The following is a 13,244-nucleotide window of genomic DNA, read 5'->3' on the forward strand; positions in this document are numbered from 1 at the left end:
CAATATTAAAGCCTCGAAATTCCGTTTAAGCAGTAAAACAAGGAACAAAGGATGTGCCATTTTGACACTTAAGGCTTGGAGTACAAACTGCTTGCAAGCTTAAACTTGTACAGATAGGCATATAACTGTACTACTACTTTCACACCAAATTTCAATGACCGTTTGTATGATAGCCATTTTAAACGTGATTGACTCACGCATGCGCAGATGAGATCTACAAGTTCCTTTTTGTACAAGCGCAAATGTACAAGTGGCAACTAAGACATTACCAGAAACGAAACAGTAGGTGGCGGTAATGAGAATTGCTCTGCTGTCAGCGAAAAGAGAAGGAGCATGAGGAAGTGCTCCAGCTGCAGCTCTAGCTCCCTCAAGAAGAGCACTAGTGTGTGGTGCTGGAGATTTAAGATCCTTTGCTGCCAAGTACACGCGGGGCAGCTACATCCTTGTAATATTTTAAAATGCCATGGGTAACTGTTGGGCCTTCTGCGTAGGAATCTTCAGAAGAGAGGCTAATAGGATCCAAAGAGGAGGCGGGTAAGTAACACATGAAATTGGCTAAAGGAGCTAATTAGCTTGACAGCATCATTTAAAACGGGGAACTCTCTTCCTGCTAACGTTACCCTAAAATAAACGAGTGTGCCTTTTGAAACTCATTCATTCATTCATCTTCCGTACCGCTTGATCCTCACTAGGGTCGCGGGGGGTGCTGGAGCCCATCCCAGCCGTTTCCGGGCAGTAGGCGGGGGACACCCTGAATCGGTTGCCAGCCAATCGCAGGGCACACAGAAACAAACAACCATTCGCACTCACACTCACACCTAGGGACAATTTAGAGTGTTCAATCAGCCTGCCACGCATGTTTTTGGAATGTGGGAGGAAACCGGAGCACCCGGAGAAAACCCACGCAGGCCCGGGGAGAACATGCAAACTCCACACAGGGAGGCCGGAGCTGGAATCCAACCCTGTACCTCTGCACTGTGAAGCCGACGTGCTAACCACTTGTCTACCGGGCCGCCCCCTTTTGAAACTAATTGTTAAAAGTAAAGCATCCTGATCCCCCCGTTAGTGGTTTCTGAATCTGCAGTCTGTCAGCAGAGCTCAAAACCCCACCCTTGTGACTGTTCCTCTTGACATTTGTTTCAATAAGTCCGCTGGAGTCACTCGCGCCCAATGGGGTCTTGTAATTGTAGTTATTGAATCAACAGGGGCTAAGTGTTATTCTACCCTGCGTGGCCGCTCAAGTTTATTTTAACAGTAGTTTTTTTGTCTGACGTCATGAGCAGACTCTTACGTCACTAGAATGCCAGGAATCGTGAACTGTGGTCCTTAAGAGTGCCCTCAATGTACCCACAATGCATCTAGAAAAAGTCGTTAACTATGGCCACTGGAAAAGCGAGTACGTTTTATTCCGTGATGCAATACACTGATACAGGGCCGCAATTTTGTTCTTTTGGATTTTATGACATGAGTCAAATCTCAGATTTGCAGCACAAACTGTGTTGTTAAATTATAATTCTCCATGGTCAGCAGAGGGAATGACCACTTCTTGAAATCAAAATCGTATCATTGATTGCTTTGTTGGAGTACTGCAAGCCATTAAATGCCTCTTTTAGAAACTAAGCATATTACATGCTATTGCACCCATTTAAGAAAAATAAATGCATAAAAGATAAATTATTTAATTTAGTTGAAAACATAAACTAAAATTTGCCAATGTTGAGTCTTGAATGAAACCAGTTTGACCGAAATTGTATCATTTAATCGAGTAAATTTCAATGAATTAATTCACTTTGTTTTCATGGGTTTCAATTAGCCCGAGGTTGTGGAATTTGATACAAACAGATTATATTTAAAGATCTTACATTGGAAATTACAAAGTGTGACAAAATTCCCCACCTTAGGGTACTTTTTCATAATATATAGTAACATAGCTAAAAGGGGTCAAGAAAGTACACACAATGGCCAGCATTGATCTCGGACGGATAAATACCAAATTCGTCACGCAAACCACATTGGAAGTCTGCTAAGATTAAGAACAATGTAATGATGGAAATAAGCATAAATATTCTCTTGCTTCTGTCGTCTTCTTGATTTTCTGCATCTGTTCCGGTAGACGTCAGTGCTGCTCGATATGTTGCGGCACAGCATGGTACTACAGTGAGGTGGATTGCAACTCTAAATTCGGACTTGCCTGTATACACCAATGGGGGGGGGAAATGATTACTTGGAAATCACTGATAATCACTCCCTTGGGGCAATTTAGAGTTTTCCATTAACCTGCCATGTGTGGTTTTGGAATGTGGGAGGAAACCGGAGTACACGGAGAAAACCCAAGCAGGCATGGGGAAAATATGCAACCTCCACACTGGAAGGCCGCAGTCGAACACTGCACCTCTGCACGATGAGGCGGAAGTGCTAACCAGTTGTTCACCGTGCCACCCGTGGAATTCATATTTGATCAATATTTATTACATAAGATCGACCAGCTAGCATTAATGACGTGACGATGGAAAACAAATTTTCCATTTGACTGATGAGTGAACTACATTGTCATCAACATAAAAAGCACCACAGAGTGATTAGGTAGTCGGGAACGAGTAAGTGATTCCCAACACAGTCCAGCTGCCTCGAATGATATTTTACTTCTCCATTTCAGTCATGTTTTTATCTGCTGACAGTCTGGCTATGTTGGTGACGCCCTCAAAAAACCGAAGACAAACCTTTGCACGTTTGTGTTTCAGACAACTTCACATTGGTTTTCATAACTTATAGTTGAAATTCATCTCCTGTTTGTCAGACTACCAAATGAGCGAAGCCTTCTCATGTTTTTATCAGTAAACTGTCTGAGTAAGTGCAGTGTTTGTCATTTGTCATTGCTAGTAATGTGTGTTCTTACAGGTCCAAATACTTTCGCAGCAGCAGCACTGGGGAGCATTATACAATAGAGGTACAGTTTCCATTTTGACTCTCTTTTTGTCTTTACTGTGCATTATTTATCTAATTGCTGTATTTGTGTTAATTTTGCCAGTTTGAAAACCTTGTCGAAAGTGATGAGGTAAGTGTGATTGTCCATTTTGGTTGAGCTCACAATTTTACAACTTTTGAAGAGCCTTCAAATACAGAAACCCAACTGCATATTAAAGCTCTCATTTTTGAAAACAAGAAGTGCACACCAAAAGGTCAACAGTACAATCATGAATTCATGATGATATTCTGTTTATTCTTTTTTGGCAGGAGGAAACCCCTCAGCCGTGCCTAAGGTAGAATATTTGCACAAATTACATATTTCAAATGCAAATCTACATTTGAAGCATTTACTCTTTTATTGTTGGTTTTTTTTTTCTCCAGGCCCATCAGTGAGGATGAGCTGAAGAACCTTCGGGAGCATCGGTATGCTGACATCTCTAAGAAGCAGGTCCTGATCGACCAGAAGCTACAAGCTGAGGTAATAGTCTTTCTCATGTTCTCTTAATTTCTTGTCGGCCCCCAATTTATATTATTGTTTCACATTTGAGACCTATTTTTGCTTATCTTATCATTTGCTACGTTTATTTAATTTTTTTCTGTTTGGTAATTAATTTTCTATTGTTTGTGTTTTGCTTCATTTTGTTGTATCACTCAGTTAGAGGCACAAGAGGAAAGGTTGAGGCTAGAAGAGGAGGCTAGAAATGCTGCCCAGCGGGAGGCCGCCAGGTTGGCACGTGAACGAAAAGTGAAGGAGGTGAGGCGACATTGAGCGCTCCTCCCTTCTACCAGTTGACTGTACCGCTTGCTCTACTGACCGGCATGCAACCCCCCTAGTATATGATCCCTGAGTACAGGGTGTTCCATAAGTCTCCATAAACGTTTCTTGACAGAGGCCATTTGACTGCTTGTTCAATCGCCCATCAGGATGATTTCAGTTTGTTGCTCTTTATTCAAATGCATTCTCTAGGTTATCTGAAATATAAAGAAATAAAAATGTTTGAACCACATACACTATGTACGGAATGTATTATTTTTCCTATGTATGGAGACTTATGGGACAGCCTGTAGACGGCGTCAAAATTATGAGACACACAAAATGGGACAGAGTAACTTTTTGCCAAATATTTCATTTATTTTTATTATGTATCAACAAAAAAAAGAGAGATAATTGCGACTGAAATGCAATTAATGCCTCATTCCGCTACCCTTTTGTCTACATCTCATTTGCTTTGTCCTGCACTGGTGCTTAAAGTGTAAGAATGACAATGTATCACAATTTATCCGGGGTGGCCAACCAGTCGGCGACAAAGAGCCAATTTTTTTTACTGTGTTACTGCAAAGAGCCACACACACACACATGCACGCCACGACGAGCATCAGCCGGAGAGCCTGAACATAAATAAAACCTTAAGACACAAACGCACAAATCTCTCTTCTCCCCACTCCACCCCATTTCCTCCTCCCGCGAGTGGTCAACTTGGTCAACTCTGCTGGCTCTTGGTTGATTGCGATTGACGTATTGGGCACCCTTGCCCTAAATATAGAGGTAATTCGCTGACTAGTTTAGCACTTAGTGCCGTTGACTGCACATGAGTGGTAATTCAGTCATCTGATTGGTTGCCCTCTGTCATATTGATGATATGCGGACGTAGTATGTTCTGTGTATTAAGCACCTTTGTTTGAATGGCAACGCCATTCGTTTTCGACAATTGTCGTGTGAAAGCCCGGGAGCCGCATGGAACTAGCCAAAGAGCTGCATGTGGCTCGTGAGCTACGGGTTGGCCACCCCTGCTATATATGATATTTATATATACCTGACAATATTAAGCACTCATGTGGGCTCTTATTCTGCAGCTCTTGGTTCAGAGGACGAGGGGGAAAGCAGATGGGTGCGGCAGCGATTCTCAGCCGAGAAAGTGAGTCACGTCCCCTCATCGGACAACTTGATGATTTTGCAGCTGAGTCAGCAGGGGGTTTTTTTTCTTTTCTTTTTTGTTGTAAATTCTCATTCTCGCAAGAGAGACATCCTCATTCATCTTTATCATTTGGCAATTATTGTTAAGCAAGATTCAGAAATCATTGTCCAGAGCAGAATGATGACAAAGTGGTTCAAATGTCTTTCCCAGGTTTAATTCGCAAGATTGAACATTGATTGACATTCGCATATCTTTGGTGTCAGGCAGTGTCGGCTCAGGTCCCATTGAATTGTCTGTGTGTGCCCTGCAAGTCACTGGCAACCACTACAAACTTTTGTCCAAGTCTGCTGGGCTACACTCCAGATTTCTACAACTCTGAACAAGCTTAGAAGCATAACAAACTGATGGCTGGATGGACATTGAGGTAACTGACGAAATGGAGGTGCACTCCCAGCTATGACCTGAGCTGAGGCCAAAATCCACACAGATCTCTCCTGTGGTACAACATTAATCTGCTCAATGCAACGACTGCATGAATACGGGAGTTCAGAACATTTCCACAGTGATTCTCCAGTTACTTTAAATATCTTAAAGAAATAACAATTCATCGTTCTTTTTTGAGTTTTCATGATTGTCAAACTTTTGGTTGAATGCCCGATTGCAGTGGGTAAAATACTGGTTAGAAATGTCACCCTATCATGTCCGTACCCCAGTTTTGTGTATTTTTCATTCCAAAGCTGTGAGGGAATGTTTTTGATTGTCATCCTGACCTGTTTCAGACAAGCTGGGGATGGTTTCGACCCCTCTCTCCAGAATGTCAAAGCCCAATCTGAGGTTTTCAGAAGCAATAGTGAGTGAACTCAACCACCCTGTCTTTGCTAATCTAATGGAAGTACATCACATCCGCACTAATGAGGAACGATGATTGAATTAATGATACATGACCCCCCCCACCACCACCACCACAAAAAAAAAAATTGATTCTGCAATGTTTATAATCTCCGTGTTGCTAGGACTTCCCTCCGACACGAATGTGGTGACGCCTAACACGGAGCGCAGCTGGGATTTCACCACCAAGACACGCTCCACCAATGATGATGCCACTTCATTGGATCTGGAGTGGGAGGATGAGGAGGGTGAGAGTACAATTCTGTTGTTTAGTTTGGGGAGCTGTTTCCGGATGAGTGCTGTTTTTGGCAACCTTTTTAGATTTATTCATTCATTCATTCATCTTCCGAGCCGCTTGATCCTCACTAGGGTCGCGGGGGGTGCTGGAGCCTATCCCAGTAGGCGGGGGACACCCTGAATCGGTTGCCAGCCAATCGCAGGGCACACAGAAACGAACAACCATTCGCACTCACACTCACACCGAGGGACAACTTGGAGTGTTCAATCAGCCTGCCACGCATGTTTTTGGAATGTGGGAGGAAACCGGAGCACCCGGAGAAAACCCATGCAGGCCCGTGGAGAACATGCAAACTCCACACAGGGAGGCTGGAGCTGGAATCGAATCCGGTACCTCGGCACTGTGAAGCCGACGTGCTAACCACTGGACTACCCAGCCGCCCCATTTTAGATTTAGTCTTAGTTTTTTGGGCAAAACTGTTTATTAGTTTTAGTCATTCCTATTTGTGATAGTTTTCCCAACTCAACTGTATTTATAGAGCACTTTCAAACAGCCATCGCTGCATACAAAGTGCTGTACATGGAGCAATTAACATACAACAAACAGTAAAGCAAATCGGTAACAAAGATGGTAGAAAGCACCGAACAGCAAAACCAAGAACAAATCTAATTGCTAAAGAATACAAGTGAGTTTTTAGGCGGGTTTTAAAGATGGGCAGTGAGGAGGCTAGTTTTAGTCGAGGAAACCTCAAAAAAGGGTTTCAGTTGACAAGTACTCAAAAGGGTTTCTGTCAGTTTTAGTTAAAAATAGACATCAGTGATCATTTTACAGTTTATCGGCAGCGAGTCACAGGGACTCGCTGATCAGAAAAGTATGAGTGCCATTATCGATTGAGAGAGTCCCAAATTTCGAATTCTGAAAGGGTCTACTTATTCAATCGCATATGATAATAACATAAACAACAACATATACATACAATGATAAACAAATGCTGCAAAATTTTAAATAATTCAGGAGCAGGCCTGAGGATTTCGGAAATTCATGGTAACCGTTTTTCGGTTCCGTCGGATTACCCAATGGGAAACCACGGTAACTAATGTTGGTTTCCGTAAACGTTCATCATGGGAACACATTTTTCTATTTTGACCGTTATTCATAATCAAGAATTCTGAAACTCGAAAGTATAATGTTTCACGGGTAAATGTTTGAAAACGATGCATTAACAATGAACATGACATCAGCAACTGTGTACTCCAGGTTTATTCCAAAAAATAACAAGTATTAAGTACAAATAGGTGTTGATGTGGCTTGACACCCTCTTCCCAAGACAATGCATGTGTAATATACTATCAATTTGACGAAAGGATTTAACACACGTCATCATCAGTTAACATTAGCATTACTAAACCTTGTGACGAATGTTTTATTCCTAAAGTTACCATGCTACAACCAGTAAATTATAGAATAAGCAATACTGTTTCATCATATTTTTCATAGCGATTAGTTTATAGATCTAATGACCAATTTGCCTCGTAATCGTGCCTCATGTCGTATCTCGCTCTCGTGTTCTGTGCATACGTCACAGGTGAGTTTAGTGATACGCCCTTTGGACAATTCATACGAAAAATCAGACTGGCATTCTCATTTCTTAAATGTCGTAATTAGTAGACCTTGGTGGGTTTTTGCGCATCTCAAACTTTCATCCACCTGATTCCTCAGTTTGCGGACTATAAAATAGCAACCCGCATGCGCACATAACGTTATCTGTTGTACCCCCCCACCCCCCAACACTGAAAACAAAACGTAAGTAAATTAGAAGAAAGGCACTCACACACCACACCACAAACACACATACAGGCGCAGTGAAATCGCGTTGATCACACAGTCAACTCGTGTGCGGTGACTTTTATGGTTAAACTATTTTTCGGTACCGTTAAAATGACGCCACGGAAACGACACGCTACCGGTAACGATTGTTACCGTGAAATCCTCAGCCTTGCCGTACTTTGTTTTGACTGAGAAATTTCCTTGCGTCCCAAAAACGCACATTATTTGGAACTGTGCGTCCCGTGCGAAAATTATGCGTCAAAGACGCGGGACTCAGAGGTAACGAGATGGCTGGACATACAAGGTTTCCACTAGGGATGAGAATCTCAGCACTGAGGACGATTCGATACACATCTCGATGCACTACCAGCGATGCGATACTTAAACGATGCATGGAATTTTCTGGCGACACGATGCGATACGTTTCACCGTCTTCACGATGTGATACGACGCGATACACATTTAGTTCAAATCGATGCGATCCGATATGATACAATGCAATTTGTTGTGATATTGTGCAATTAAACATGATGCAAATACGCAAAGAAAAATCGTTTAAAAAAAGATGGAATTCAGTATGGTATTGCAAAAAGTATACCACTTTACTCCTTGTAAACAGTAGAACGTGTAAAACAACTTAAGCCCTTTCACAATTGGGTTTTGTGCAAAGTAAAATATAAACAATTTGGCACCTGAGACTCACAGCTGTTGCTGTAGTGTAAACACAAACGGACTACTCTCACTGAGTGTCTTTATATGAAATATCCATCTCCATAGGACAGAAAAAAAATACAATTGAAACAATGTGGCAGTCACAGCCTCAAAGCTGCCGTGTGTATTGTAGCGTACACAGACCAATGTCACTGAGTGTCAAATAGAAATGTCCAAAAGAGTCATCCATGTATAGTTTTTCCTTGCTCGGTCACGGTGAGCTGCAAGGGGACCCCCAAAATAAGAGGCGATTTTTTTCTGATCCTGGCCTGGTTTGCCAAGAGTTTCTCCGGTGTCCGACGAGGAACTGGGCGGGGAAGCGGGGGAGCGGGAGGGAAACTTGTCGGTGATGTGGTGCCATCGTTTTAAGTGGTCTGCACTTTGTGGTGCTGCCGTTGTATGGCTTGGTAGTGCGACATTCTTTACAAATTACGGAGGTTTTATCAAGCTTTCCGTCTTTCTTTTCGAAGCCGTAGTATTTCCAAACATAAGATCTGAATGTTGTGGGTGCATTAAATACAGTAGTTTCCTCCCTGCTGCTTGCGCGAACTTCCATAGTGTTTCGCTAGTAGTGTACTGCACTGTATGTGACTCGCGGCTTCCGTCCGTATTCAACACAAAACGCAAAATAATGATGGTGCATTCATTGCACCTAGGAAAGGGCAGATAGGTGACGTTTAACATGAATAAAACGGCGCTTGAATCAGATTTTACCGATACCCACCAATGCATCGTGATGAATCTAGATTTCAACCGTCGATTGCATCATACCCAGTGAATGAGCCGATGCACTCGCATCGCGCATGTGCGCATCGATGAATCGATTAATATCGATTCTTTTCCACACCCTTAGTTTCCACCCAATAACAAATACTTTCTGATCTACTAAGGATTATGCGTTACACACAGATGAATTGGTAACCGTTGAATCAATGTCTATCACTCGAAAATAGGCCAAGAACCAAAACATCTTTGACAATTGTTGTGGCTTTAATTCTGTGAATCAACCTGCTCAAGTGCAGTGAACATTCCCATGCCCAAAATATGAGCAACTGATGAGAACACTTGAAAATATGAAACAAACACGACACTTTAAGCAAAATATATGCAACACTGTTTTGACTCCTATCCTTCGTGCAGTTATGGTGTCAAGTTCATTTCATCCTAAGAGCTGACAGTGTGGATGATTTTACACTCCGATTCCATCACTGTAGCTCAGAATGACACATGACACCTGTGGGTGGAATCTAAGAGAAATTATTTACCGGTACACATTTCATCCCATCATCCAACTAACTAGCAGAAAATACTCCATAGCCAACTTATGTTATAATTCCTACATGTGCCTTAATCTACTTTTAATATTTGATTATGCACACACAACAAGCGAATGAATGCCAAAATAAATGAAGGTTTAAATTACCCCATTTGCGCGCAGAGTTACATGGAAAACTTTCAGCTCACAATGAGATTTATCACAAGCTGTCGAGTAACAGTGAATGCTAGCAATCGCATACAGTTACCGTTTGACATGTTAACAGGACTAGTTGCGACTTACCTGCGAAGAAATGTCAGCGTATTGGTGATACATTGAAACCATGTTGCCTGGTTCTTGGCATTCTTTCAAATAAATGATGGAGCCATGAAAAATATGTGTATGGACATGAATGGCATATCTGTGTTCTTACTCTGACTTTACATGTGAGAGATATTTACAATGTCTCTATTATTGTCATCACTTTGAAAGAACAGGATGCACGGCACAAAACACGATCAAGCATTTAAAAGATGAAAGCCACATTGAAATGTTGCACATACGGCGGCTTCAGGAGCAGTCCTGGAAAATGATGTCATATTTGTAGACATTCACATGTTTTTTCAGTGGCGTTGTATCAAGTGGCTTCTACGCATCCTACTACTTGCAAAGTTGTAGAATCTACACCGATTACTCCTGTGACCCTGGAAATTTAATTGAAGTTCACTCTGGAAGATGGAAAAAGAGAATAGGCATTCATTGCTGTTGCTTTTTTTAAATTTTGGGCAGGGAATCAATCACATAGTGACTCAAAGCAGAGAGAAGTGAAAATAAATCACACATCCCTCTTTTCCTCTTAGGAATGAACCGAGCGCTTCCAACCTGGGAGAGATCTCGGACCGAAGAAGACATCTTGCGCGCAGCCTTGGGACCCGGCAGCACGCAAGCGCACAGTGGCCCGACCTCGACCTCTGAGGACTCAAACATGCTGGAGTGGGAGAATGATTTTGTGAGTAGCCACCTGGAGGACAATGCAGACCCGGAATTTGAGGGTTTTGTAAATCCTGTGCTGGACACTCCATCAGAGGACACCTCAGACTATGGCCAGGACAGATAGTGTCCAGCGCAAAATGAAACTTTTGCCGCCACCTCACATTTACACGAGCTCACCAGCCCCCCCCCGCCCGGTCCCCATCTCATGAAATAAATGTAATTCCATACTCGTCATATTGTGGAATATGATGAAACGGATGCTACACTTCTCTTCAAACACATTTCTTTTTCGGTGCCTTCATTGCTGATCGTTTTCTGTATTGTAGCTGAACAATTGCAGACATTTACCATTTGAGGAATGATCTTACAACCAGATTACACTGTCCACATAAGCAGAGTTGCCAAACTATTCCAAGGATCCTTGCAACTGAGCAGCAATGATTTACTTCCACCCCCCCTCCCCCCTTTATGATTAAGGTTCTTAACATGAAATGTGAACTAATCCTTAGACCAATTACAACAATATCAACCCATGATGCCCATTATGCTGAAATGATCCCATCGAGCAGGCTACTTATAAGTTAACCTATCAAAAGAAAGATAGCTTTTTGGAATTTTTAATATGTAAGTACAATGTGGAAAAGTCAAATTTTTCTAATCAAATCACACATTTTGAGTCGTAATGTTGCAGCTGCTAAAAATGTGAGCACAAGAGCATTATGATGTTGTCCAGTCTTACAAATTTTAAGACTGGGATTTTAAGTTAAAATCTCATCTTTTTGCAGGTCTCCTCCCCATCATATAACTAATTGCATGATGGGAAAGAATTGCTAATTTAACACAATATAATATCAATATTTGACAATTTGCACATATGTAACATGTATATTAAAGTTACCCTACTGACATTTGAATACATTTGGATTTAGTTCAATCTAGTCTAGTTTTCAATTGTGAGAACAAAGTGTTGGGCAGGGATTCCTATTTGAATAGAAAGCAAACATGAATTATCCTCATCAATTATGCTGGCAGTTAACAGCCTAATTATCAGAAAAATAAATATTGATTTTTGTTTTGCTGGCATTGCTCCGAATGTAAACTTGGTCTGTGGCTGTTATCCACTGCAATCACTGAAAGCAATATTTTGGGCTGAACATGACCAAAGACCATGCCTCAAATTGAGATGTTGATCAACTGTTGCTCCACACATCATGCGTCTATCATCCAACTTTCAATTTTCTAATAATTTAATTAACATGTATGCTACAGCATGACACCAGTATACCTATAAGTAGTCGTTCTCTTTGCACTTCACAATGTGATTTAGGAATGTTGATGCTGGAGAAGGTAGCTTTTACACATGATAATCTGCTGACTTAACACAACAATTCCATCATGTTTTATGTATGTGTGCACCTTTTTTTAAGGGAAACTAGCACGTTTTGTAATTGTTTTGAAGTCACAATCACTGTAATTTATTTACAAACTGGGTGTAAAATGACAAACTGAAGGATGTCAAGTGGGACTGTCTGAGAATGCATGGGCTCGTTCAATTAAAGCTTAGCTTTGTTTTATTGTTGTACAAAAGGCTGTTCCAGTTTTTTGTTTACATGGGTAATCCTGCAAATAAAACACCAAAGTCCCGTTGCCAGATTGATTCTTCATACCCATCTGGACCACACGTTGAACCATTTGGGAGTATAGAACAACACAAATGCACGTTTTCATCTCTCAAAACGCCATTCTATGACAATGGAATGTTTTCCATTAAAATAATTTGTACGTACACACTGTGTTATAAAAACCGTTGATACATCCTGTTACTTTATATGTAAATATAATTTGTGGACGATTTAAGCAAGGAGAATCAAAACGCAGTGTGTCCGAGACAAGCGCTTTGTCGGCCGACATGCGTGTGGAATCGCTGTTGTGAAAGCGCTATATAAATCAGCATGTATTGTATTGTATTGTATAGTGACTACTGCTCTGATTAATTAAAATGCAATTAACAGCACGGACGCCAGTGGCGCTTGGAACAAAGGACAACAATATACAACAAACCACAGAGCCCCAGACAGAGTGGAGCCAGCAACTTATGAGGCGTCCCAGAACCGCAGCACGGCTTGCGGAAGAATTCAGACCTAATACGCGGAAACCTTGCAGATGCTTCCAAACGACTTTCCAGGGACATTTCGAGAATTCTTTTGGGATTAATATAGTTTACGTTGCTACACCATATTAGGCAAATGTACCCTATAGTTTATAACAATGGTGAATGTAATTCATCGATTGTTCTCTGTATTTTTGAATGTGAGTTTAAGGAAACATACGCGTTATAAGTGAAAAATAAATATGCACAGTTTATATCATTAAGATAATCACAGATATGATAGCAATAATGCGGCGTTGATTATTTCAGACGTAATGTCAATGCGCGAACTATTTCGCC

At 41.4% G+C, this 13,244-nt stretch overlaps 1 protein-coding gene across 2 annotated transcripts; it reads left to right on the forward strand.

Annotated features, from left to right (window-relative positions):
* Nucleotides 1-312: 312 nt before the first annotated feature.
* Nucleotides 313-12,442, forward strand: ap1ar (adaptor related protein complex 1 associated regulatory protein). Of its 2 annotated transcripts, XM_052076058.1 has the most exons (10): nt 332-534; nt 2,899-2,947; nt 3,029-3,055; nt 3,235-3,260; nt 3,349-3,445; nt 3,623-3,721; nt 4,822-4,883; nt 5,663-5,733; nt 5,897-6,019; nt 10,663-12,442. In XM_052076058.1, the coding sequence occupies exons 1-10, from the start codon at nt 464-466 to the stop codon at nt 10,917-10,919; spliced, it is 882 nt and encodes a 293-aa protein (XP_051932018.1). In that variant the 5' UTR covers nt 332-463; the 3' UTR covers nt 10,920-12,442. The 2 variants fall into 2 exon arrangements, with proteins under 2 accessions (XP_051932027.1, XP_051932018.1); XM_052076067.1 differs by lacking the exon at nt 3,623-3,721 and having other exon boundaries at nt 313-534.
* Nucleotides 12,443-13,244: the final 802 nt, after the last annotated feature.

The sequence above is a fragment of the Hippocampus zosterae genome, chromosome 1, assembly GCF_025434085.1.
Source record: "Hippocampus zosterae strain Florida chromosome 1, ASM2543408v3, whole genome shotgun sequence".
Lineage (NCBI taxonomy): Eukaryota > Metazoa > Chordata > Actinopteri > Syngnathiformes > Syngnathidae > Hippocampus > Hippocampus zosterae.

Coding starts and splice junctions, on each gene's coding strand:
- ap1ar (XM_052076058.1), top strand. CDS start 464: ATGGGTAACTGTTGGGCCTTCTGCGTAGGAATCTTCAGAAGAGAGGCT. Junction 2,948..3,028: donor GGGAGCATTATACAATAGAG/GTACAGTTTCCA, acceptor TAATTTTGCCAG/TTTGAAAACCTTGTCGAAAG. Junction 4,884..5,662: donor AGCGATTCTCAGCCGAGAAA/GTGAGTCACGTC, acceptor GACCTGTTTCAG/ACAAGCTGGGGATGGTTTCG.